This window comes from Protomyctophum bolini (genome assembly GCF_963924005.1).
Source record: "Protomyctophum bolini genome assembly, chromosome: 9".
NCBI classification, from domain to species: Eukaryota; Metazoa; Chordata; class Actinopteri; order Myctophiformes; family Myctophidae; genus Protomyctophum; species Protomyctophum bolini.
The window spans coordinates 38,652,800-38,674,828 of NC_137870.1; the positions used below are offsets into that span (position 1 = coordinate 38,652,800).

At 44.0% G+C, this 22,029-nt stretch overlaps 3 protein-coding genes across 6 annotated transcripts in view; 1 reads left to right on the top strand and 2 right to left on the bottom strand.

The window, feature by feature from the left end:
* The window catches only part of myo18ab (myosin XVIIIA b), a 156,400-nt gene extending 141,480 nt beyond the window's left edge, over positions 1-14,920 (bottom strand). For 3 of the 4 annotated variants that reach the window (XM_080773074.1, XM_080773072.1, XM_080773082.1), the window contains exons 1-2: positions 14,830-14,920; positions 10,192-11,366 (exon numbers count right to left, since the gene is read on the bottom strand). In XM_080773074.1, coding sequence (XP_080629200.1) covers positions 10,192-11,211 — 1,020 coding nt within the window. In that variant the 5' untranslated portion in view covers positions 11,212-11,366; positions 14,830-14,920. Of the gene's footprint in view, positions 1-10,191; positions 11,367-14,720; positions 14,737-14,829 lie in introns of those variants that run through there. The other variant, XM_080773071.1, reaches the window with a different exon arrangement.
* A 1,711-nt stretch (positions 14,921-16,631) lies between these two features.
* LOC308321859 (phospholipid scramblase 1-like) lies at positions 16,632-17,327 on the top strand (the record flags this gene model as incomplete). The annotated part of the gene is made up of 1 exon (XM_080772951.1): positions 16,632-17,327. The coding sequence occupies one exon, from the start codon at positions 16,632-16,634 to the stop codon at positions 17,325-17,327; it is 696 nt and encodes a 231-aa protein (XP_080629077.1).
* Positions 17,328-18,615: 1,288 nt separating this feature from the next.
* LOC308321691 (galectin-5-like) lies at positions 18,616-21,010 on the bottom strand. Its single transcript, XM_080772753.1, has 4 exons — positions 20,915-21,010; positions 19,909-20,030; positions 19,397-19,553; positions 18,616-19,088 (listed from the first exon to the last, which is right to left on the bottom strand). Exons 1-4 carry the CDS (start codon positions 20,930-20,932, stop codon positions 18,939-18,941), a joined length of 447 nt encoding a protein of 148 aa, XP_080628879.1. The 5' UTR covers positions 20,933-21,010; the 3' UTR covers positions 18,616-18,938.
* Positions 21,011-22,029: the final 1,019 nt, after the last annotated feature.

Genomic DNA, 22,029 nt, shown 5'->3' on the forward strand with positions numbered 1-22,029 from the left:
CTGTCTTGAACACACCAGCGTCATCTCCAAGATCATTGAGGACGCAAAGAGAAACCACGGTGACCTGGCAGTTCTATGGCTTGATCTAACAAATGCCTATGGAACGATACCCCACAAGCTAGTCGAGTTGACTCTGAAGACCTACCATATCCCAGAGCGATTCCAGAAGCTCTTGCAGCACTACTTTGACAGATTCAACATGCGTTTCACCTGCGGAGAATTCACCACTGACTGGCAGAGACTAGAGGTGGGCATTGTCACTGGCTGCACAATCTCAGTGATTCTGTTTTCCGCAGCGATGAACCTTCTCGTCAAGTCAGCAGAGAAGTTGCGTCGAGGTGCAGTACTTGCAAGTGGCGTCCAGATGTTGCCGATCAGAGCATTCATGGACGACCTCACCATCACAGCAAGGTCAGTGCCAGAAGGAAGATGGATTTTGGAGGACTTGATTGAGCTCACCAATTGGGCAAGGATGGAGTTCAAACCAGCAAAATCCAGAAGCCTAGTACTGAAGAAGGGGCGTGTCCAGGACCGGTTTCGATTCAAGATTGGGGAGAACATCATCCCAACTGTCCAAGAGAAACCTGTGAAGTGCTTGGGGAAGTGGTACAGAAATGACCTCAATGACAGGCAGAGTGTGAAGGAGATGCTTATCCAAGCAGAGACTTGGATGAAATCTCTGGAGAAGAGTGGCCTGCCGGGCAAGTACAAGGCCTGGGGTTACCAACATGGGGTGCTCCCCAGACTGCTCTGGCCACTCCTGGTTTATGAGGTACCTGTCTCCACAGTTGAGGGGCTGGAGAGAAAGCTGAACACCTACTTGAGGAGATGGCTGGGCGTCCCAAGAAGCTTCTGCTCCATTGGCCTGTACAGCACAGGCAGCAAGCTACAGCTGCCAATAACATCCGTGGTGGAGGAGTACAAGGCGACAAAAACACGCCAGGCCATGATGCTACGAGACAGCAAAGACGAGAGAGTACGTGAGGCAGGCATTGTTGTCAGGACAGGCCGAAAGTGGTCAGCCAGCAGAGCACTGAAGGAAGCCGAAGATCGACTGCATCATGCTGACCTCGTTGGGTCAGTAGCCCAGGGAAGGATGGGTCTGGGTTGCTCCACCAGAACAAGCTGGAACAAAGCTGACCCAAAGGAGCGGCGAGGCATGGTGCAGAGAGAGGTCCGAAAGGCTGAGGAGGAAAACCGGCATGTCAAGGCTGTAGCCATGAGGAAACAAGGCAGCTGGACAAGATGGGAGAGTGTAAGAGAGAGGGCTCTAACCTGGCAGGACATCTGGAGCATGGAAGGCCACCGGATCAAGTTCCTGTTGTGTTCGGTATATGATGTCCTGCCTACTCCATCAAATCTCCACACATGGGGACTGGTAGCGAGCCCTAGCTGCACGCTCTGCGGAAGGATAGCTAACCTCGAGCATGTCCTCTCTTCATGTCGCTCAAGCTTAGCAGATGGCAAGTTCCGGTGGCGACACGATCAGATCCTAACACAGTTGGCAGAGGGTGTCGAGCTGGCAAGGACAAGGTCAAGAAAGCTTTCTGATGGGCCCCGCTTTATCCATTTTGTCAGGGCAGGAGAAAGCGCAGCAGCAGGAGGGAGGAGCAAAGGGGTCCTGGCCACGGCAAGCGACTGGGAGATGCGGGCCGACCTGAAGAAGCAGCTCAAATTCCCAGAGGAGATAGCCCACACTAGCCTGAGACCAGATATTGTACTCTGGTCTAAAGGTACCAAACAGGTGGTGCTTATCGAGCTGACGGTACCCTGGGAAGAGAGGATGGAGGAAGCGTACGAGCGCAAGCTCAAGAAATACCAAGCTCTCATCCTCGAGAGCCAGCAAAACGGATGGAAGGCCTGGAATCTGCCGGTGGAGGTGAGCTGCAGGGGCTTTGCCGGACAGTCGCTATGGAGAGCCCTCGGACTGCTGGGGATTGAAGGGCTTGCTAGGAAACGGCTGGTAGCCAACATCACTAAGCGGGCAGAGGAAGCATCCCGGTGGATCTGGATACAAAGAGAGGTGCGGTGGCAGAGCCGGCCTACTGAAGGACTAAAGACATAGAGTTGGGTGGTGTTCAGCGGGGGTAGAGCCAGGACGCTGGATCTGCCGTTGAGCCCCTCCGAGGTGTCATGGGCTTAAATCAACGAAACATCAGTGAAGGGGGGTGCCCATTTGATAACCTGCTGAAGCCACCCAACTCCTGTCTATTCGAGGTATGCGGTCAAGCCCAGTCTTGGCTCAGGGAGGAGGACGCCCCTGCCATGCAGAGTCCCGTCGGTGCCTTGAGGGAAGGAGAGACGGAGAGAGCGAGGCCACTGGCCCACAGATGGCGCAGGAGCGAGTACCTGCAAAGGTGGGCCTGTTGCGATACCCTTATCGTATTTTGCATATATTATGCACAATGTCGTAATACCGGTAATTTAGTTCATCAGTCCTAAACAGTTTGTTTTAACCCATTTAGACCGGAGGACTATTCTACAAATGTCTTCTAAAATCTGACAGTTTTCTGGAAGAAAAAAAAAAACATGTTTCTGTGTCAGTGGTTCTCAAACATTTTCATGTCAAGGACCCCAAAAATATATGAAATTGACCACTGAATTACCCCATCTGAAAATGTGTTGTTTCAGGGACCCCCACAGAAGCAAAGATTTGAGCTAAAAACGTTTGCTCTGAAAGAATATAAAGATTTTTCGCCACATTTTCACAATTTTTCAAAAATAGCAGACCTCATAGTGCGGCACTCGGTGCTATGGGCTTTACTTGTAGATCTGCTATTTTTCAACGGCTAAAGCATAGCAATGCTTAAAACACCAAAAGGGGTTCCCGCCCAGAATGGGTTGTACGGTTAATCTTGTACCCGCCCCTATTCCTATACTCGCATGGACCACATCATACATCAATTTTCTGATAACCGCACGCCTGATTGTTCACTATGCCTTCCTTACAGCGAAATGAACCAACAACATACATATACTGAGGTTTAAACACCGCTGTAGCCAGTGGATTTGACCAAAATGCAGTCAGTCAGTGCTCGTGTCCAGAGTCAGACCATTTGACAGAGCACAGCAGAAGCACAACTCAAAGCACCAGTACAATGCCACAGTCAGTGGAATGTGGCAGAAAGTCCAGGCTTTGTGCTATAGGACTGTGACGAGGCAGACTCGGAGCTAGGGAGAGGGAGGGAAAGAGCGAGAGAAAGACAGAGAGAGCTCTCTGGAAATAGATGAAAATGTCAGCCCAAAACGTGAGGTTCATGTGTACATAGCAGACAGACAACGAAGGGCAATACTTTACGATCTCCAGATAATCTTTAGTCTTTGGGTCCATGTTTGCACTGCCCAACAAAATAGGCTCATGACATACTATACGGCTCGATACGATGATGGTGTGTACATCCTGAAGATCGTCTCAAATGTGTTCCCGAATGCGTCAACATTTAGGTTGAACGTGAACCTATAGTCCAATGATGTGTCAACCCACCCGATGAATAAAATGTGTGCATTATTGCCATGTGACACTTGACCTTCCCATCTTGCTTTACAAAGAGAACACATAACCTACATTGGTTATAAACCACCCACTAGACAGACCGATATGAAACTCAATCTCCGTCAGATATGAAACTCAATCTCTCCGACACACACACACACACACACACACACACACACACGTTAATGGTTATTAGAAATTAAGCTGCTTACATGTAGAATACACAAATGCCTGCCAGTCATTCATTCTGGCTTGTGTCCTTCACCACAGGAGCACTCTGGCATCCAACCATACCTGGTTACGTGCATTGCTTGCCAACATCTGGTAAACAGCTGCACAGTTGTACAGCAGTCTGCACAGCCACGCCTGTAGTGTACTACATAACCTTACACAATCACAACTATAGTGGTTAATATGTAGCCCAGGAAAACACCGCTACTGTACCAGTTAGCCACAATGATAGCAAACATGCCCACATCAGCCCTGCCCTATATGGACCAGAAACATAATTATTAGTGTGGTTGCCGATGGGCAAACAAGACTATTGTTATTGGTCTTTTCCTCTGATTGGACGATTACATGCCCCTGCCTATTATTGCCCTCATATGATTGGACAATACGATACCTGTCCATTTAAACTCTAGACGGGCCCGCTCAAAAGTTATTAGTGCAGCCACGCCCGGCAGCCGGTGAAAACTACAGTTCTCATCAACAGGCCCGGAAATTAAGGCCCGGCCCTCATCAAACCCTGTACATTCAAGACACTGCCCCCGCTGCCACCCTTAGATCTCCATATATGGAGCTGACCTATTCCTGACATTCCATAATGTTGATCTGACCCCCATGCCAAAGCGCCAGCGCTCGCCGAGCAGTCTGCCCGTCACTTAGGCGGATGTGTGCACGCGCCCTCAGGCGTCCTACTGGTACTTATAATAATAATAATGGTTCTAGAGAGGATTAGTAAAAGGTTTGGACCTGGTCTATATACTCACAATGGTGCTTTACACACACACACACACACACACACACACACAGTATAACACTGGAAATGGCTGGGCGGTGGAAGCAGCAGCCAGTCAACCATGGAGCCATGATTAAACTAATGTGCCTTCTTGTAAAACACAAGATGGTCTAATAATGGAGAAAGGGAAGAGTATAATACTCTCAGCCACTAGCTGGCGAATGATGCGGTGGAGAGAGCTAATCATGTTGCAGCTGCGAAATATTGACCCCCCCCCCCCAAAAAAGGGGATATAAAAAAGGGCAGCAACTCTGAATTCATACACAAATCCGTTAAAAAGGTTGTAATCAGGGGGTTGGATGTTAAGATGTTAAGGCATTAGGCATCCTCGACACATCCCATCGTTTTAACCACTGCCGATAGTTCCCGTCTCCTCGTGAATGTCAGACTCCACGGACATGTTGGAGCGGACTCCTCCACCATGTCCGAGCCCAAAATAAACCTCATGGTTTGTCTTGTTTGTTGTTGTTTGATGTAGGGAGTGAACGCTTCTTCCCGTCTTGAGCAGCAGGTCCCAAGTCGTCAAAGAGGACATCCTGTCCCCAATCTCCCCATAGGAGCCATCGACTGGGAGAACACTGCCATCCTGTCAGACTTTTAAAAAACCACCACTGTGTTTGTGCGTTTGTGTGCCGGAGACGGCATTGTCTAAGAGTCTGCAGATCGCGCTGACTCTCGACTCGCTCGTGATCTTTGACCCTGCTCACGCATTCCTACTCAGAAACAGAGGAGGAAAGAATTTCCACACACGGCCACTTGCCAAGAAAAACTGGACTTTCATGTAAGGAAAAGTGGACAAACTTAAATATAGAACTGGCTCAGTGGAACTCCCACTGCCTGCCCCCCCCCCCCCCCCCCCCCCACCCCCCACACAGAGTGTGGAGCGCTGTGCGATTCCAGGAGGTTATGGTGGTTTTAGCTGTAGAGGTCATGAAGCTGTTTGGTTTTTGAGTGGTGCTAGCCACTCCTATACGCAGCAATGTGTGTATGTCTGTCTCTATGTATGCACACACACACACACGCACACACACAGACAGACAGTCCAGTTACACAACACTCCCCTATGCTGATATACTGGAGGATAATTGCTTCCCACTCCCCGTGGGAGGTAAATATAACATACACCCATATATTTCATGTTTATCTGGAATCCCTGAAGAGTCGTTTAAACCAGCCGTACCGTTGTCGACCCCTTCCGATGCTATACTGGGCAGTAAGACACGTTCCAGCCCGTCAATTTAACCCTAAATCACGGCACTTCCACAAAACAACAGTGTGACTTGGTGATTTAGATACATTTGTATGTACAGTGGATTACAGACATAATATAGGCAGCTATAATAATATAGCTGTGTCACAGGTTTGAATCTGGTTTTTGAGGAGCTCTAGCCCCTCCTATGCCCAGCTTTCCGTGTGTGTGTGTAAACACAAACATTGAAGACAAAAGTGAGGACAGAAAAGTGACGCAAATTGTGATCGATTGGCCGGAATGACATTTTGTGATGATTTGATCGGCTGAGCACAGAATGTGATGTACAGTATATGATGTATGATGATAAGAGCACCCCTCACTTCACCCGAGTGTTTCGTGTCCTTTTGCCTTTATTGTAAAATAAGCAAATGCATCCATTCTTCGTCTGGGTGACGGCTTACACTGGGGTAAACAACAAAGAAAACCGAAAGTCCTTCCCAGTTTCCCCAACATAAAGTAAGACTATCCATTAATTGAAAACTATAAACCCACACTTTTATTATTACCACAATTATGTTTCAGTTTCCTCGACTGTTTGACATGATGTAAACAAGTCAATCAAATGCCCACAAATTCCAACCCTTATATTTTTCAGACCATGAAAACGATGATGCTTTTGAAATGCAACCGGAAATCGGTTAATTTCGGGGTTTCAAATTAAAATGTGTTGTTTTCAGCTTTAAATATTTTGGCTCTTGAAGTGGCATTTCCAAGAGTCCCAGATTTGTTTCCACTTCTACAACCCCACAGCATTATTTCAAATAGTGTGTTGTGTGCGTGTGTGTGTATACTCGATGGTGGGTGAAGTTACACAAAAGGCATCGATAAAACAGTCTAATGGTTGATTTAGGGAGTTGTTACAGGCACAGAAAATGCAGAAAAGTGGACAGCTGTGCCACAGTCATGGCAAAGGCGGCCTCCTGACAGAGTCATGAGAGTTCCTGTGTTGCAGCCCATTGTCAGCATTGAAATATGTCTCTTTCTGTTGGCTCTCCTTTATTTAAACGGGCAGTCGAGCGGCTGTTGACATTTGTTTAAGCGGACAATAGGGGCAGGGACAAGCCTGCTGCTTAATAGACACACAAATCAGCTGCACACAGAGTCAAGCAAATGAACTTGATCGGTCAACTCTCTTCCGTTCCGTCCGTGTGTACCCTATATGTGACCTGATGCTCCTCCACCCCCGGTATGCACTTCCCGTTTGGATGATGGAAAATGTTAGTGCTGCTCTTTAACATGACAGAAATAAAAACAAATTGTTGTTATCCAACGTGGTTTTTCAGAGCAACAACCCACTCCAGAGCAAGTGCTCCAGACTCCGCTCGCTTCATCTGCCATAGAGAACAGTGTAACATGTGGGCTAGCTAGGCACAGTCACTCTGCCTAGCCCACGTGTGACTGGAGCCAATGAAGGAGGCAAAAAAGATATACCGGTAAGCGCTCTGAATTCACCAGCCATTCCCACTGGGAGACAGAGCAGGCCTGGCCAGCTCATTACATAATGACTGCGCTACTGTAACTGGCAAGTGGTGATAATGCCCAAGGCCCCTATTAGTCAGTGAATGCGTCTACGTCTGTGAGGTCACTTTCCCTCACTCACACACACACACACACACTCCACTCCACCATCCTACTGAAGGAGGACAGTGCAAGAGAAAGCTGGGGGTAGATTGGGCAACTCAACAACATGTATAGGCCATCCATCCAGGATTATTCATCTCAACACTTCTGCACCATGAATATGGCCTTCGGGGTTGGTTTGTGATTTCTGTTCAGGTGGGACAAGACAAGGACAAGATGAGGACAAGACAGGGAGTGCTGTAGCAGAAAGCACAGGATCCTAATGCACCGTGAGGTTCCATCTACCATGTTCCCCCAGGTGTCCGCTCGCATTAGAGGTTATAGTGTAGCTCTGAATCTGATGCATGTGGGGCAGGTAGGTATAGCAGTCCTGACCTACACCAATGAGGCTCCTAGCCAGAAAAAGTACAAGGGGGGGTTGTTCACCGTTGTTGCAAACGTCACACTGCACTGCAAACTAAAGCAAAGCCTCCTTTGTTTATTGGCAAGTCCGAAAATAGAATAATACAGAAAATTCCAGAATGTGGGGGAAAAAAAGTGTGAAAAGTGTGTGCGCGGGGGTGCTTCCATGCCATTGCCACGGCTACATGAGAAAGGTTTGGTTGCGAGAACATACAGTACAGTTATGGATTATTTCCTGATCCCTGTATTATTGTGTCCTTTCAAAGCCTAACTGAGATTTATTCAACCATCCCTTCCTACAGTTCACCTATCCTTGCTCCAAAAATGTCTAAATAAATTAAATAGGGGAGTAAAATAGCCAACCAACCAGGAATGCATATAGCTGACATCAAAGTCTGTGTCTGAACAGTACATTACAAACACCCGAAAGGAAATGGCAAAATCTTCTCCGTTAGGACAAAGAATGGCTCATATTAACACATAATTGAGTGTGCAAAACCACATCTACCGGTATATAAAATTGTTATCACCATGAAATTCCCCCAGTTGATTACTTACATGAAGACAATGATTTATTGTATTACAAATTTTAAATATATAATATAATGCCTCATTTACATATTAAAAAAATATTTTCCTATATTATAGGAAAATATGCTAAAAATATATATATATATATGAAAAAGCTAATACTGTGGAAGGGTTATCATATATTAATTTACTTGTATTGATCATAATAAACAATTTTATATATTAGGTATAGTTTTGCCCACTCAATTCATAACTAACGTCCAATATTGGAGCTCTGGCTCAGGGTATAAGAACCAAAAAGAACCGAACCGGCTCCCCTTGGAAACCAACCGGTGGAAAAGGGCTCTCAGAGTTATGAGGGTCCTTGAAAACCACTGTGCAAGTGGACTGGTAATATGCCACAGTGTCATAGTAAATCAGTGTCAGATCCTAAAGAAACCTGGAGACTTGACATTCAGTAATTGGGCCTTATGATCAAAATAAGGCCAAGTCTTGCCACAGACAGTCAGACTAATTTGTCCCTGTGATGACCCCCGTCTGTGATGCTGACTGCAACAGTAGCAGTCAGTACAACACCATCAGCTCCCCTACACCAATAATGCACATAGCCTAGTTGATAATCTCAATTTACTAATTATTATTACATAATGCTATGCTTAATGCTACAACTTTATAAAGTTACTCTTTGGCATAACTAGAGAATAGGCACTTAAACCAGGCTGACTGCTGCAGTGAGGTAATGTTGTTGTTGCTGTGCTGGTCACCGAATGTATCATTGGATGGAGCAGCGCAAGGCATTAGCATTCAGTAGCTATAACAGAAACAGCTTCTTGCAAAAATCAGTGGCACTTCCAGCATAGAATAAAGAAAAGACATAGTGTGCCATATTCCAACTTAAGAACTCTACAGGCCACACGTTTTACCTGGTGTGGACCCTGACATGCATTTTATCTTTCAACAATACAATACTGCAAGTTGCAACAAATGGGCAATGAAACATCTAGGGTTATGTAATCTTAATGATGGACAAACGATGAACAAAACACAACTCTCCCAAATGTATTCACTTTTACGTACTGCCAACATCATGTAATGTAAGGGGTCTCCACCCCTTACATCCCTTAGAGCAGAGATCAGCAGAGATGATCATGAACACAGACTTCATCCTAGCTTAAACGGAACCATGCAACAGTGAATGGAAAACGTGCTGCTTACACAACACATACACACTCACAAGTTTTCAGAACACACACACGAACACTAATGGACATTGGACAACACACTCAAATGTGTGTGTGTCCATCACATCGCCAAGGCAACCTCTTATCTGATACCGAGTAGAGAGACATGGTGCATAAAGTACAAGATAAGCGCCAACGACTTCCTCTTGGTCCCGAGCGGGGCTAGAGAAAGGTTTGATATGCCACTTGAATTCAGGAAAGCACGAGAGCAAAGAAAACATACGAGGGACAGAGAGAGAGAGACGAGCGCAGACTTGAAAACTTCTAGGAACCCTTGAGAGAAGCTATGACATCACTGCGTTTGCATTAGAATAAACATCCTCCTTCCAGTAAAATCTCTCACATAGTAGCACTTTGGCGACAATGAAACCCTGTAAGGAAACAATGGAGGACTGTTAAGAGGGAGCGGAAGGCCTGAGGATTTGAACCTGCAGCAAGGCTCCGAGTCTGGACTGGAGGGAAGCAACGTTTGGATTAGAAGGTTAGATGGTTCTGACTTCGACGCAGTCAATGACCACCACAACAGATCCATACGTTTTGTGAAATCACACATTCAAAAGAAGAAGAAAAAAACCATCTGAAAGCACACAATGCTTTCTTTCACCCACACACCGGCCAACGGAGTTGGTTTAGCTCAATGGTTAGTATGAATGGGTGAAATGGAACTTACATCTCTAGCTTCCCTACGTAGACCCGCCGTGTTCCTCAGCCAGCAACGGCTCAGCTCACTAAGCTCCAGGATAGGCTGCACCTTGAGCCGAACTGTGTCTCCCGACTGGCGGATCATCTCCACTATCTCGTCCCGGCTCTTGTTCTCCACGTTGCGCCCGTTTATCTCCACTAGCCGGTCACCCGGTACAAGCCCCAACGCCAGGTCCTTGGTACCAGCACCAGGCTCTGCAAAGTGCACCACACGCCTGTAAACTCCTCCGTCTACGCCGCGGTCCAGCATGGTGGTACGCCGTAAAGAGAATCCGAAATCGCCAGTGTTGCGTCGCTGGAGCTCCAGCTCGCGCGTTTCTGGTGCAGTTGGAGGGACAACGGCGGGCAGCTGCAGGTCTGCGAGGAATGTCTTGTCCACCACTTGAGGGATGCAAACCTTCTTGGCCGGGGGCGCCCCAGACTGCTGCTTGAGGCTGTGCTTCCGCTCCGGGTCAAAGACTTTGGTCTCCACCTGTGGGGAGGGAGCGGCCGAGTTCTGGCCCGAGGGCGTGGAGCCTTCCGACGGGCTTTCCTCTTTGCTCCTCTGGGAAAAGGAGAAGCGCTTCATCATATGACCGACCTGTGCAGAATTATGCTTGGCCAGCGAGCCAAAGTGAGCCACGCGGTCACGCACGGAGCTCCGGCGGCCATCGTGCTCCCCGCCACCCTCGCCCTTCAGGTCGTCGGTGGAGCTGGCAGCGCTCAGCTGGTCATCCAGCACCATGCTGCTACGGTTGCTCAGGCCGTCGGACTCGATGTCAGTGAGGCTGATTTCATGGCCCGTGGCCACTTTGATGGGGATGGGATTGGAGATTTCCAGCTTGCTCTTCGACTCCCTCTTGGCCTCCCTCTTCAGATTGAAGAAGCCACGGCGCATACTCATCTCCTCCAGACTGCGCATCTCCGCCGCAGACATCCTCTCTTTCTTGTCTTTCTTGTCCTTCTTACTCCCATCCTTCTCCTTATCTTTTTTCATCAGGTTGAACATGTTGCAGCACTTGATGCAGTGTGGTCCACCGATGTGGCTCCTGTTCCCTCAGACGAATAAAATATTTCCATGCAAAGTTAAGGGTCCAGTTTGTTGATCCAGTCCTTTAGGGAATGTCTTGACGGGGACTTGATGATGCCACCAGCTCAAATCCCCTGTGGAAAGAGAGAGAGAGAAAGCAGCTGACATTAATCTACAGATCTGAAATAAATTGTACTATACGTTTCATAATTCTATATAAGACAACAGAATCAGATTAAGATAGACTTTATAGCTTTCGGTAATAGTAATTGTACATTGTAAATAAGAGTACCAAAGCCTCATAAAATGGACTCACAAACACCTCATGTTTACGGTTTAGTCTTTGCTTCCTAAATCTCTCCATCTTGAGCATATTACAACACATATTAAATAACTAACCAACTACATATTTTCTGCTGCATTTTGTACACAGTCAACCCCTGTAGTAGATTAAGGACAAAACATCACTCAGGGCCTCAAAACACTTTTACAGTCTACCAAGAACTGCTAAGTGAACATGGCAAAAATTATTCCACATCACAGCCACAAAGGCCCATTAAAGGAGCTCGGCGAATAGAAAACACATTCCTGGCTCACATTTGAGATGCACGTTTCCAAACCCTCAAAAATCAAGGGGAGATGGCTCCTGCCACAGGCCAAGAGAGGCAGGCAAGCAAATACACATCCCTGAATCTGGTTTGCATTAGCCGCTTTTATGCCACAGAGACAGACAAGAGATTCTCAGACCCCTCTCTCCACAGGGTAGAGCACAACGGAATCCCAAACAACCAGCTTCATGGTCACAAAAACATTACAGCCAACCTACTGCCTCTCATATGAGGGCACACTTTGTACCCAAATCACTGAGATGGAGATCAATGCAGTAATTAAATGCTGCGTTCACACGGGCAGATGCAAAAGATACAAAGATGCGAAGCTACACAGTGCATTTGTAGACGTTTTGCAGCAGCTTGAATGTATCTTTGCATCTTCATGTCGATGGCTTCCATTGACAATGAATGGCATCTGCCCGTGTGAACGCAGCGTAAGTCGCTACGCTAAATTGACAAACAGTATTTTAGTTGTTTGGTTATTTAGCCTTTAGTTTTTCTTTTCATATACATAGCCTAGTAAGCCTACTTATCTTTTTTTGAGCGGTGCCCACTGCCTAATGGCTCCATTACGCAGCTATGTGTGTGTGTGTGTGTGTGTGTGTGTGTGTATGCCTGAGCACGGACAGCGCCATTACCTCACCAATACCGCTGGATGGCACTGTTGAGCAGCGTTGTGCGCGCACACACACACACACACACACACACACACACACACACACACACACACACACACACACGGGAGGTCCCTAGTACGTACAGTATAGTAGTGGCACCGCTCAGTGCATACAGGTGTGATTTTTTTGTCCAATTGTATTAGAACCTAACCTATGATGGTCTATGTCATACATGGGCCACTGGCGGCCCCGGGGGCCACATGCGGCCCCCACCGTCACTTAATGCGGCCTGCAGGTTAAAATACGAACATTAATATATTATTGACTTCAGCTAATTGCTAGTATTAAAATGTCCAATGTATTGTATTTATTTCATAAAGTTAACAACCACCGTATATAACTAAATGCATTTGAAATTAACTATATCCTTTTCAGGATTCCAATTCAAAAATAGCAAACAAAAATATTCTGGATTTCATTTAAAATGTCCCTCTGGACAGTGTGTAAATATAGTGGCCCTCTCCATTGTCAAAGTTGCCCATCCCTGGTCTACGTATGTTATCTGTCAAGCTGTCATCAAAACTATAATAAAATACACGTATAATGCTGTGAAAGTGGGTGGGATGGGGAGTTGTAAGATGGTAGTGTAGCCTATTCATGTATCTACTATGCGACTGATCTGGTCTGGTGGTGCCTCATATGGGAGATTGTTGTTCACTTTTTGTGTTGCTGCGAAAAATGTAATAATAAAAAGATAAAACTGGCATTTTGTTGTTGTCAACCTTACGTTCATGGCACCACCACAATGACATGGTATTTGACGGAAGCCTGTCTTATAGGGCCATCAGCAACATTTTAGTTTGGTTGCCCAGTATACAAATACACTGGAGAAATATAGTATAAGAGCAGAGACAGCAAGTAGCTGGTTGTTTATGACGTTTCCGTGTTGTATGCATTGCTAAATGCTCACCATAGTTTTCACAGATTTCCTTTATTTTATTTCATAGTTTTTTCCTTCTTTCTATATAGACGATCAATTTATATTTTCTTGGATATTGGATGGTATTTTCCATAAATGCCCACTAGGCCACAAATGTGTGCACCCCATAAAACTAGAATATAAGATCTACTGTATTTTGGATTCATCCACTACTGGAAGTGTTTACAGTAAGTTGTTTTGTAAGTAATTTGTGTTTGTATGATCTGCCACTCTTTAATCAAATGTATGCCATGTATTTTCAGGCATACCAAATAATAACTAATGATTATGAAGTAGCCTTGTTGAACTATTGAAATTCGTTTAAATAAAAAGTTATTTGTTAAAAGGTTTAAGCTCTTTGAGTTCCAGTTCATTTGTTTATCCGATACATATTTTCTAAAACTGGAGAGGCAAGAACATCCCCGTTACTAAACAAACACTATTATTAATATCACCATAGAACTATTTAACACTTACAAAAAAGTATCAAACTGCACCTATAATAGCCAATGTAGAGATTGATTGAGCAAAGTAGAACCAACTCAATAGACCATTGCTGTGTGGTTGTTAATTGATACTAAACACAACAGGTGCCATTGATTGATTGAAATATCTATTAACAGTTTGCAGAATTACAGTACATTTCAAGCACAACTCAATACAAAAACTGTTAACTGAGTGGACGACCCATGCAGCATTGCGCTTGTTTACAAGAGGGTCCACCTTGTTCCATTCCAAGTTTCCAACACCAACAAACACTATCTATTTCTCATGTACAATTATGACAAATTAATCTATTACATGAACACCAAAACATAATATGTTCATATCAGCGAACAGTGTCACTGTGACTGTGACATGAAAACACCGGGAGAGAGAGAGAGAGAGCCCTGACTTCGGGAGGGTCCAGACTCCAGAATAGAATCCAGGGAGGGAGACACAAAGCATGACAGCTCTGTCTGGATGTAACGTTAGCCCAGTTGGATGTATAGTAGCTTTTTAGCCTAGCCACCACCTTGCTAACGTTACTGATGTAAACAGTGTGCAACTGCATGGACCCCCTCAAAAAAACACCCCCACGTTTCTGCGCCAAATGCAAAAGCAGCCCATAGCGTTGGCCAACAACATTTCATTGATAAATTTGCCGAAGCCTCCAGTCTAAAGCAATGCAGCTAACTAGCTAGCCCTGGCTCAAGGAAAGGCATTCGTTCTTCTTTGCCCTACTCATTTGGACGTAAAATCCAGGAGCAGCACTTTGGATCTACTGGAAAACCAATCTACCAAAAAAATAATAATCATACTGCTTCGTCCCTCCTGCAAGCATAGCTGTAGTCAAACATAATGTTTCCCTCGCCAGGCAACATGTTTATTAAATGTAGGGAGTACTTGCCTTTTTCCAGTATTGATGGGCACCTCTGGTGGTGGGTGTTTGATGATGGGCGCAGCTCTCTCACAACAGAGCAGCGTCTAATGAAAGCAGCTGCACTGTGTGTGATTAGCTGACGTTAGCTTAGCTGGCTGGCTGATCCCATTCCCAGCGCTGTACTGTCTACGACACATCATTGAACAACAGTTACACGACGACTCCTGCTGGCCAATTCGAGTAAGTGCAGGCTGACAGCTAAAATGTTTTCAGTCTAGGCCTACTGTAGTTAAAATGCACCACTGACTGGAAACCATCATGCATGCAGTTACTAGAAATGTACAATTAAATACTAGAGTTTTCACTTTCGTCAATAGTAAAGAAAGAGAAATGAGATAAAATGTAATTATTAAGAAAGAACTTAAAGAAGTGGTGACATCATTTGTCTTGTGCAATGAATAATGCAATGGATGGGTAATGGATACTCAAGTGCAATGGGTAATCACGAAAATGTGGATGGGGTGTATATAGTACTTTAAATATAGACAGTTATATTTTATTTGTAGTTCCCTACGAGGAGCTAATGCATGTTAAATGCACAACCTTTATAACTTATAAAGTGAGACTATAGACTTCTAATTGCCCTTTCTTTTTTCAAACTTTGAGCCAAATTTCGCACATAACACTTTATTGCAGTGGTTCCCAAACTTTCTTCATGTCAGGGACCCCCAAATTGACACTCATTAGCCGGCGGACCCCCATTAGAAAATATACGCCAGGGACAAGATAAGAGAGATTTTTACGTCTATAGCAGTGACTCTTAACCATTTTAATTTCAAGGACCCCCCCAGTTTGACATGCATATTAATATTAATCTACCTACCCCCATTTAATGGCATTTCTATCTCTGGGACCCCAATTTATATTGTAAAATCAATGTTAATTTAACTCTGAGCGTGTACAAATGGAACCAAAGGGTCCATTTGGTTCCATTTGTACACTCTCTGAGTTACTGACCCATAAGGGTCCATTTGGTTCCAAACTATAATTTAGTTGGGGTCCCCCCTGAAACTCCCCGGACGCCACTGCTTTATTGTAATCATATTCTAATTTCATTATTGGCTGCTCATTGATCATCTTCGATCATTCTCTCCAATAGGTAACCCGACTCTGCTCAATGAGCTGTAACGGTTGCTAGGTAGTGTGGGCTCACACCCCCTTGGCTCGGGTCACACTGCAGGCAGAGGCGTCTTCTTCGCCTAATGGGATATATTTCAGTGCTGTGGTCATATACCTATGAGGCAACAGCCACGCTTTAAGAATTCAGGAGAATCTTCACATAAACAAAACGGTAAGGCATTCATGTTTTTACGTTCATGATCATCATTTGCTTAATATGTGGATCAAATTTGAAATTAGGAGTAAACTAGAGCTAGCAGAAAATATTGACATGGTCATGACTAAATTAATACAGAGCTAACACATGCATGGGCTGACATGGGTGGTATTCAGGAGCAGATATTCAGTATTGTTATTTGTTTAGTAACATTTTCTTAAATACAATTTAGTAATTCTAGCACATTATCAATATATATTTTTTTCAGTGACTTTCACAAGTTGTCATCATGGCACACCAGGGTTCTGATGGTGTGTACTCTATTGGGATGCAACCTGATCACAGTGCAACGAACCCAACACAAATGGGCCCGGGAGCACCAGTTACCCCAGGCTACGTGCCCTACGAGCCACTCCCTCCAGACTTCTTGCCTGCTGTGACCCCTGGAGCACCAAATCCTCCGGCTTACATATCTGCCCAGCCTCCGCCGATGATGATGCCGGCCCCCGACCGGCCCCTGGGCTGCCCTCCGGGACTGGAGTACCTCACCCAGACCGACCAGCTGCTGGTTCACCAGAAAGTGAGCATGGCCGAGGTGATCATCGGCTGGGAGATGAACAACGTCTACACGGTGAAGAACAACGTCGGCGAGCAGGTGTTCATGGCCACGGAGGAGAATGACCTCTGCAGCATGCAGTGTGGCCCGGGGCGCGCCTTCACCATTCACGTCCAGGACAACCTGGGCCACGAAGTCTTGACCCTGACGCGCCCTCTGCGGTGCAGTTCGTGCTGTTTCCCCTGCTGCCTGCAGGTGCTGGAAGTCAGGATTCCTCCTGACGTCCCCATAGGCTACGTGGTGCAGAACTGGCACCCTCTCGTGCCCAAGTTCACCCTCCTGAACGAGAGGAGGGAGCCCCAGCTCAAGATAAAGGGGCCGTTTTGTGACTGCAGATGCATGTCTGACATAGTCTTTGAATTGTTGTCCCTGGACGAGTCAGTGGTGGTGGGACAGATCAGTAAGCAGTGGGGGGGCATCATGCAGGAGGCTTACACGGACGCAGACAACTTTGGAATTAAATTCCCCATGGACTTGGATGTGAAGATGAAGGCTCTGATGCTGGGAGCCTGCTTCCTGATTGACTTCATGTTCTTCGAGATGAATCCAAACTCTCATTCAAGGCATTCATGACTTCAGAGGGTTTAGAGTAGACTTTCAAAGATCATTGGGTATTTTATTATTGTTGTTGTTATTGTTGTTATGTACAATGCATACGTATTACGTATCTGTAGTTTTTTAATACATTGCACGAGTGGTTCTCTAAGTTTTTCATGTCAAGGACCCCCAACTTCAACTTCATACTGTATGTATTTGGCGACAGACCCCCATCTACAAATGTTTGCTGTCAGTCAGGGACCTCCAGAAACAAAGATTTGAGTTAAAAATGTTCGCTTTAAAATGATCTATACAAGGGTGTGAGGGTGTAACACTTTATTTTTTACATTTATTTAACCTTTATTTAACCAGTAAAGGTATACATCATGTAAATGTCTCATTAAACATTATGAGAGCAGAAAATGTTGTTGATAATTTCAAAGGATACAAAATATATACATGGGCACTTGTTCCATGAGCAGTATAACAAATGCTCCTTGCCTGCCATATGTTAAAAAAAAACACTTATAGTATTGCATGCAGATAAATAATTAACAGCTGTGTGTGTGTGTGTGTGTGTGTGTGTGTGTGTGTGTGTGTGCGTGTGTGGTGTACGTGATCTTTTTGTGTTAAGAAGGCCTATAGCTTTATATTCTGATAGTAATTATTGCGATAGTGTTTGTTCAGTGACAAGGGTTACTTAAAATACTATTTTATAAGTGAAAACTGGCCGAGATGACATTATAAAATTTAAATCGATAGAAGCATTTATCAGTTTTGTTTGTTTCATAAAATATCCCTTAAATACATTGGTGGCAACATTTTGAACTAATTCTCCATCAGATCTCATATCAAATTAATAATAATAAAAACAATAATAGTGTGTCATAATAACATAAGAAATATCATACGTCTAGAACACTAACAGTAGAGAACTGCATGCTGTAATCTGTCAATTTACAGTATGAGATATTGATTGTTTCATCAGAGAACGTAGTTACACAATACACAAACAGATTGATACTTTATTGCATGACATTTTTTCATACTGATTCTTTTCGTCAGTGAGCACTCCAACAAACATATTTGGGGTGTTATAGCCCCCTCTCCTGGTAACAGTCTCTATTTACTGTAAACGAGAATGTACTGTAGATCAGCACTAGTTGTGGTGTGGACTTCACTGTGGCTTTCACAGGTGCATACTGTCATGGCACACAAGATAGAAGTGGCCTGGTGCCTCAGATGCCAGTGAACTCTTCTCTTTTGGGATGCAACCTGGTCACAATACAATTAGCCTCGGAAACCCAGACATTTTTATTTACAGTACAATACAATGGAACCAACACAAATGGTATTATTCATATCAAAAGGAATTGAAATTGTACCCAAAAGCCAGTACACTCACATTTTCAAACCAATGGCGGACAAAGTACTCACATTTCCACTTTTTTATTGGCACACACCAATAAACGAACAGATTTTGGGGGAGCGACACCATCATACAACACAACAATATCCTCTCTAAGAAGGCAACATAATAATATGAATTAAAATTACACAGTGGGTTTTGTGTAGTGTTGGTCGTCAGATCTATAAAACAACATCAGAGTTATTGACAGACCCTGGATAATGTTGTAAATCAGAGGCCTATATCACAACAGATGTCAAACTGATGTCACCATCAATCTCCAACTTGTTAATTTCATAGACAAATGCATGGCGGTAGTTGTAGTTGTGTTGTATCTCATGCCCATTGACCAGAATCCTGAAAGACTGAGCCTCACAGCAAATGGTCAGCTGAAAAACAAAGGCAGATGAATGCAAGACTTGTACAAGCTATGGTTCAAGAGTTATAGGTCAAAACATGAAGAAGCCTGTTATAGTGCCACCATGAGGGAGAACAAAATGTGGGGACATTCTTCCTTGGCCTGCTGGGACTATGTCTATGCCTGCATGTGTCATGCAAAACAAATCGGTCAAGCAGTGCCCGAGGTGAGCTGCTCGCAGTCACACAGATAAACGGAAATTATTGGAGAGACACGCGGATTGGTCGATGATCTATTGTACAGATAGTGATTAAATCATGTAGTTGTGACTGACTGTACCGTAAAGGGCTGTCCCCTGAAGAAGGGCAGTCCTCCAGTGCGCTCTTCTTTCCCCCACTTGTCTTGCAGAAAGCTGTTACGCACCACTACGTTGTCGCTGAAACGTGGGTTGTAATGCAGTGAAATGCCTAAGTTGAAGCGTAGGTTTACAGCGAAGCTGCAAGAAAACAGAGGGGAACAAGTTTATAGACAGTTCTTTGATGTTTAAAAGTATAGTTAATTATTGTTTGGGCAGGTTGCAGTCACATAGCAGTGTTTTCCCTGTTAAAATAAAAATGTAATCGAATGTGGCCCTGTGAATATGGCTCCCCTATAGCCTGGCTTTTGCCAGGCTAACGTGGATTCACTGATGCCTCCACCCCGGTATCATACCGAGGAGGAAGTGTCAGTGTTATGGCAAAAGCCAGGCTATGGCCAGACTAGAGGGAACTGGGAATAGTTTACAGGGTATAAGTGACCTTTTTATTGAGCCCCAGGCCCTGCCTACAAAATGTCTGTGCATGGTAACATACCTTAAAGCATTTTGTTTAACGAATCCCTTAATAATGATGACCCTTCCTGGGTTAAGTCCATTGATGACTCTCACATAGGGCACCGCAATCATCTGATTATGACTCCTATGACTGGAAGGTCCCTGTAGGAATCAGGTTATATACGACAGCAGGTACTTAGAGCAAAAGGAAATGTGAAGGACAAACACCATCCTACTAATGCTAAAATTATGCTAAATGGAAAGCACTGTTTTCACAACTCAGGGTTCAGAAAAAGGAACAAAAGAACAAACAACAAATTAAAATAACTGTAAAAATACTGCCGCAGCAAAAATGTTAGTTGTAAGTGGAATAGACAAGTGTCTTGCTCAAGGACACCTCCACACTAACACTAATTTTCCATTTCCCAAGCGGGCGCTCTATCTTCTAACGCCTGCCCTAAACCACTGCTAAAGATATAAAGATATATTGCACATTTTGACAATACATTGTACCTGTTTTAAGAGGTTTAACACAACTGAAATTCTACCTGTACTTTAACTTAATTTCTATATTAGAGCCTAATTTCGTCGTTTTCATTACATCCAGTATGATTACATTTGTTCTTTGTTGTTGTTAAATTGTGTTAGCAATGTTTCTGAAATCTGCATTCTGCTGCTTGCATACCTGCATGAGTAAGTGACACATAAATCGAATCCCTCTTGATTCTTCATACAATAAAGTTATATAAGAGCTAACATGGAACAGATAAAAGCATGCACTCTGCTAGTCTGCTCTGAAGCTGTTAAGATATTGGTGCAGAGGCGACCAAAGCTTTCATAGAGACAACACAAATGAGAAATATGGAATAAAGAAAAGAATAAATGACTGTACTGACAAAAGAACAGTTATAAAGACATTTGACAATGAAATATAATTGTCAATCTAAACAAAGTATGGTATATGACCAGCCTAAAAAAACAGCTAAATCAATAGGCTGACAGCAGACCATGCAGATTAAATATACACATACTGTACACATACATACCCGACGAAAGGCTGCCATGATTTTCAATAGGATGTGGGTGCACTTGTCCCTCCGAAAAGTATTACGTTCACTGTGACACGTACAGTTGACGCGATCAACCGGTTCTACATTGTAGTCTGACTTATTAACTCAGTCAGTAGTGTAGGTTTCGTTTCCTCACAGTAGGTGTTGTTTACCCATAATACCCAAGGTTCTTATCTATTTGAGAGACATCATAAAAGTAAATTACTACAGGCTGCTTTAAGTCAATAAGGCAGAGAAGTCAGAAGTGCCAGCACAGTGCATGATCCAGACAGTTCATAGTCCATAACAATGCCTCTTCATGCTTTCTTACATTCAACTGTTTTTAACACTTGGATGTCAACCTTCTACCACAAGGGACGTGACTTAAATGTGTTCACGTATTATTGAAGCCTCTTCATGCTTGTTCGGTTCACAAATTTGACCAAATTGACATTGTTAAAACATAACATTAGAACTTAAACTTAAGTTCTTCACTCTTGCTTTTAGTTGAGTTTTTAATATCTGTGTTTCTACTCTTAACTTCTGAGATTTTCTGCGTGTTGTTTTTTAAAACGTTTTTATGCTTTAAAAAAAAGAAATTGTATGTTCTTTGCCATTGTTTTACTGTTTTAACTGCTTTCGTTATATTGCTATTTGTTCTGCCCTGTAAAGCACTTTGAGCTGCAGTTATGTATGAAAGGTGGTATACAAATTGTTTATTATTAAAGACATTTCTGTATTTCTATAGTCTACTTTTTATTCTTATTTCAACTACTGTAACTAGAATATTTTTTCACCTAGTGTTTATTATACAGCAGCAATTACGATGTAGAAAGTGGGTTGTGAGAAAGATAGGGGTAACTGAAATGAATCAGGTATGTGTTATGATCACCCTACACACGATTATACGATTCCTCCCCTAATTCCTCCTAATTTAGAATGTTACATCCTATATTACCGTAAGTCATTTTACAGCATGTGCATCTAAGTAACCATGTTGGTGAAGCATCAAATATTCACAAGCAAAGACTGTTACATAGCAAAATGTAATACTATTTGAAAGCTAATAGAATTAATCTACTGGACGTTGTTCGACCTAAAAGAAAATCATC

What these genes read in the sequence shown, in the direction of transcription:
- LOC308321691 (XM_080772753.1), bottom strand. An exon ending in GTTAAACAAAATGCTTTAAG is followed by an intron (nt 19,554 to 19,908) that starts GTATGTTACCAT and finishes GTTTTCTTGCAG; the next exon opens with CTTCGCTGTAAACCTACGCT. An exon ending in TCAGGGGACAGCCCTTTACG is followed by an intron (nt 19,089 to 19,396) that starts GTACAGTCAGTC and finishes TTTGTTTTTCAG; the next exon opens with CTGACCATTTGCTGTGAGGC.